This window comes from Lygodium microphyllum, chromosome 9 (genome assembly GCF_053477565.2).
Source record: "Lygodium microphyllum isolate KBCC chromosome 9, Lygodium_microphyllum_v1.1.10, whole genome shotgun sequence".
Classification (NCBI taxonomy): domain Eukaryota; kingdom Viridiplantae; phylum Streptophyta; class Polypodiopsida; order Schizaeales; family Lygodiaceae; genus Lygodium; species Lygodium microphyllum.
This window is the reverse complement of record NC_141143.1, coordinates 18,434,068-18,439,039: the sequence shown is the minus strand read 5'-3', so window position 1 is coordinate 18,439,039 and position 4,972 is coordinate 18,434,068. Positions and strand designations below refer to the sequence as shown.

General features: G+C 39.6%; 1 protein-coding gene across 1 annotated transcript; it reads left to right on the top strand.

Moving 5' to 3' along the window:
- The first annotated feature begins 203 nt into the window (after positions 1–203).
- Positions 204–3,061, top strand: LOC148030830 (14-3-3-like protein A). The gene is made up of 4 exons (XM_087685627.1): positions 204–1,117; positions 2,215–2,337; positions 2,532–2,657; positions 2,816–3,061. The coding sequence occupies exons 1-4, from the start codon at positions 371–373 to the stop codon at positions 2,867–2,869; spliced, it is 1,050 nt and encodes a 349-aa protein (XP_087541753.1). The 5' UTR covers positions 204–370; the 3' UTR covers positions 2,870–3,061.
- Positions 3,062–4,972: the final 1,911 nt, after the last annotated feature.

Below are 4,972 nucleotides of genomic sequence, written 5' to 3'. Positions count from 1 at the left end.
TATATTGGTGCAGAGCCCTGAGCAATGTCAGTGAGCATTCGCCTAGCTCTTAAGCGCCTAATACCTACATCATATGACGTTGTCCACACTTCTTCTCCATCGCACATCAACCGGATCTAACGGTGTTGGCCGATACGTTTCAGTTTCGCAAAGGCATGGATATCATCAGTCTCTTAGAAAACGGATGCGCCACGGCACTAGTAGTTAAAACACAATGATATGATATAGGTCGAGCCAACGCGTTCTCCCTGCCGCCTCCATTTAATCTCTGTGTCGATCTCCCGAGTCTCACGCTTGAGAGTTGCCCAAAGCTGTGCTCCAACATCATTGTATAAATTGAGCCACAGGGATCAGACGTAGCGGATCAATAATGGCAGAAGAGATTATGAATAGTGCGGCTAAAGGAGGGGCGGATCATCGCGAGATCAAGGAGTGGCGCAGGCACAGCTTGTATATGGCGGGTGTGGCGGAGGAGGCGGAGCGATACGAGGACATGGTGGGGTTCATGAGGGAGGTGGTGAGCCTGGCAGGGATGGCCAAGGAGGACCTGTCCAAAGAGGAGCGCAGCAAACTATCGGCGGCGTATAAGCAGGTGGCGTCTCGGGGGCGCGCCACGTGTCGGATGATGGCCACGCTCGAGGCCAGAGAGGAGGGCAACGAGCAACACGTGGCGATAGTGCGGAGGTACCGCGTCAAGGCGGAGGCGGAGCTGGCGGGGCTGTGCAGGAGGGTGCTGGAATTGCTGGATGGACATAGAAGTCATGTCGCAGTCGAGGATGGCCATGTCGACGGCCATCAGCATGACGTTGATGCGCCTGATCACCATCATCATCAGCTGCATGACCATGATCCGCATATTGACGGCCAGCATCATGATCATGATCGTGATGACGGTGAACATGAAGGACGTGACGATCGGTCTGGTGATGAGCGGCAGCATCAATATCGGCAGGGCGTCTGCTGGTCGGGCCTCCTGTCCCTGGCGGCGTCGCCGGAGTCCAAGGTGTTCTTGCTGAAGATGAAAGGAGACTACCATCGCTACCTCGCAGAGATCCAAACCGGTCACCCGAGGCAAGTATCAGCCGAGCAAGCGCGCTTGGCATACGAATCAGCCCAGGTACCCGCTGCAGGAAAAGCCACCCCGATCTTAATTTTTAATCATATAAACTAGATTAGAGGGTCTTCCACATCCGCTTGTAATTTTGCCTTGTAAGGAAAAGTGAAAGAAAGAGAAGCATAGTTTACATTTGCAAATGTGCAAACAAAAGGGGTAATAAATGCACACATGCTAACAAAGCCACGGTTTGAAGTCTCTCTTACATGACTGTACTGAACTCAAGACCTAGTCACCATGAGTTGAACCTCCCAACTCAACTATACCCACCTCTCTCTCTCTCTCTCTCTCTCTCTCTCTCTCTCTCTCTCGATCCATAAGGTGTAATGACTAGTACATTTGCAATGCCTTTGCTAACTACCATAGTTATTGATTGGCCTTGGCTACCTACCATCGTTAGACATAAAGTGGTTTTGTATTGATTCAATATCAAAGCTTTCATTCATACTTGTAATCAAGGTTTGCCTAACCCGACATGTGGTCCCATTATAGCGTCTAGCTTGGTGACCAACCAACTAGAGCCATAATCACTTTTTAGAATATTCAAGTGCATTTTTAGCTTGCTTGTGAGAATGAATTTCTTCACCTTGGGTTTAACACATCATCTCACTATCACTTGAACTAGCGGGTCTTAGTTGCTACTATCATAGCTAGAAGCATCTTAAATTATAGCGTGTACTATTTTATCCCATGTAATCATTATGCCCCTATGATCAACAATACAATGCACACTCATTTCTACAAAATCTACTTCTCACACAATTTTGAGGTCACTGAATGCAAGCCAAGCATTCAAATCATGAAATTGTCATACACAATGCATCCTAATTACTATGAAATCCTCTGTGTGTGTGTGTGTGTGTGTGTGTTTCTCTCCCCTTCTGAACACTCTAAAATAAAGACACTCAAGCACACGGGAAAGTTTAGGTAAACATTTAAACTTGAGGAAAGAATCTTTCTCAAGCACATGGAAAAGTTTAGATAAAACCTTTAAACTTGAGGATAAAGTCTTGTAACAAGTAAAAGCTCAAAACTTAACCATGTTTTAGTTCTTAATGTTATGAGAATCTCAAATTTTATCATAATTGATTGACCTACAGGAAATCGCAGCTGCACATCTCTCTCCTATCGATGTGCTTCGCCTTAGCCTTGTTTTGAACTTGTCAGTATTCTATTATGAGATTCTCAATTTACAAGATCGTGCTTGTAACCTTGCTAAACAGGTGTGCACCCTCATTTTTGGTTTTCCATAATAGCATGCCCATTGGTTTTTCTTTGTAATATGTTATCTTATGTCTTTTTGCTTACTGTAGAAAAGAAAGTGCTTTAGCACTCACATCTTTTTATATAATGATGTGATTATTGTGTGGTTGCATTAGGGCTTTTCTCATTTTGATTTAAGTCCAATTTGATGTAGGCCATTGAAGAGGCCAGTGAGCACAAGGGCACTTTGGAAGATGAGTACCCTTACAAGGACGTCATCAATGTCTTGCAACTTCTTCGAGATAACATAGTGTTGTGGAGCAATTCAACTGATAGTCAGGTTATCACTACTTTGTTCATTTTGTTGCATGAGTTTTTGCTCGAAAATCTCTCTACTTTGGGTCACACTTTAAGGCCATCTTTGTACATTTCATTTAGATTTGCATGGTCTCGACATTTCTTACTAGTGTTTGATAGAAGTCATCAACTTGTTTGTAGGAAGAGACCACTGATAATCTGGTTAAGGAGTTCAACAAATTGGCTCCAGTATGATGGAAATAACAAATATGTGACCTTTTAGTCACATAATACAACAAGCTCTACTTTCAATATCCAGCCACACATTGAAGGTGTTGATATTAAGTTCAACATATATCCAAAAATCTATAAAACATATCATAAATTAACAATAATTAATACTTGTAAGTAGAAGATATTTGATTATCTAATCCATTTTGACTTTGGATTATCGAATCTATTTTTTGAGACTTGGGTATGTCCTAATTTATTGAGAATGTCTAGATTGTTGTTCTGAGGTTAAGTGATTTAGTAGGAAATTCTTAAATAAATCAATTTCTTGATAAAATTCAAGAATTATTTTGTTAACATGCTCAATAATGTGAGGAATAATGATATATGAGCATCTCGATTCCTCTACATTCTAACTAACATATATGTTTTGAGAAAAATATAATATGTGCAAGTCAAGAAATTCCACATTTATGGTCCTTCTTTATGTTACAAAATATAAAGCCAAATTTGCAAGCATCCCATCCAAAAAAGCACACTTATAAGTGTGACATAGTGTTATCAAAATAATAGCACTAAAAAAATACAAAGAGATCATTATCTACAAAATGATTGTAGCATTGTCCTAGTCACTATGATGAGATGCATAGGCCTAAGTATGATGTAATATTATAAAAAAAGTTGTATCAAAATAAGGTTTCTAATAATAAATCCTTTACTTGAATCTTTTGATAACTCTTTGTTGAAGCGCTTAACTAGCAAATGCTAAATCAAACTTTCTCCAAATCCTTCATAACGTCATAGATAGATAGCTACAATGTTTTGTTTACTTCGAAAACATGTGTTGATAGTCAAACATAAACCTTTCACATTTGTTAGTGTCAAGTCTAATTATGTACTTTCAAGAGAAAATTTGATTAATGATTTGAAATGGATCTAGATTCTAATTAATTGTTTATGTAGAATCAACACCCCTTGCCACCCCCCGCCCCCCAATCAAACTTTCTCCAAATCCTTCATAACGTCATAGATAGATAGCTACAATGTTTTGTTTACTTCGAAAACATGTGTTGATAGTCAAACATAAACCTTTCACATTTGTTAGTGTCAAGTCTAATTATGTACTTTCAAGAGAAAATTTGATTAATGATTTGAAATGGATCTAGATTCTAATTAATTGTTTATGTAGAATCAACACCCCCTGCCACCCCCCGCCCCCCAATCAAACTTTCTCCAAATCCTTCATAACGTCATAGATAGATAGCTACAATGTTTTGTTTACTTCGAAAACATGTGTTGATAGTCAAACATAAACCTTTCACATTTGTTAGTGTCAAGTCTAATTATGTACTTTCAAGAGAAAATTTGATTAATGATTTGAAATGGATCTAGATTCTAATTAATTGTTTATGTAGAATCAACACCCCCTGCCACCCCCCGCACCCCAATCAAACTTTCTCCAAATCCTTCATAACGTCATAGATAGATAGCTACAATGTTTTGTTTACTTCGAAAACATGTGTTGATAGTCAAACATAAACCTTTCACATTTGTTAGTGTCAAGTCTAATTATGTACTTTCAAGAGAAAATTTGATTAATGATTTGAAATGGATCTAGATTCTAATTAATTGTTTATGTAGAATCAACACCCCCTGCCACCCCCCGCACCCCCCCCCCCCCCCCCCCTCAAGCCCCCAAACCCAACTGGGATAGGATGTTAGGTGGATGCTTAGTATCACTGAAGGTTTTCACATGAATGCTTTGTGTTGAATAATTATGAATGTCAAGTGTCATCTTTTTGTGGATGTAGAGCATCATAATTATCATCAATTTTGCCTTGTGTTTTCTCCCATTGTTTCTATATATTGCAATTATGCTGAGCCATTTGGATGCAAAGAGTGAAGGGATGATCATGTCATTTGCAACATGGATTGGGATACCAGTTGCTATAGAATTGGGAAGAGAATTGATAGCATTTGTTTTAGGGCCAGAAAGAGAATTGACAACGTTTTCTAAGGCCACAAAGAGAGAGAGAGAGAGAGAGAGAGAGAGAGAGAGAGAGAGAGTCATTAAATTCTAGTTCCTTTATTATCTAAAATAAAGGTTGGATAGCCATGTAAGGCTGG

What these genes read in the sequence shown, in the direction of transcription:
- LOC148030830 (XM_087685627.1), top strand. Translation starts at nt 371, where the DNA reads ATGGCAGAAGAGATTATGAATAGTGCGGCTAAAGGAGGGGCGGATCAT. An exon ending in CTTGTAACCTTGCTAAACAG is followed by an intron (nt 2,338 to 2,531) that starts GTGTGCACCCTC and finishes AATTTGATGTAG; the next exon opens with GCCATTGAAGAGGCCAGTGA. An exon ending in GCAATTCAACTGATAGTCAG is followed by an intron (nt 2,658 to 2,815) that starts GTTATCACTACT and finishes ACTTGTTTGTAG; the next exon opens with GAAGAGACCACTGATAATCT.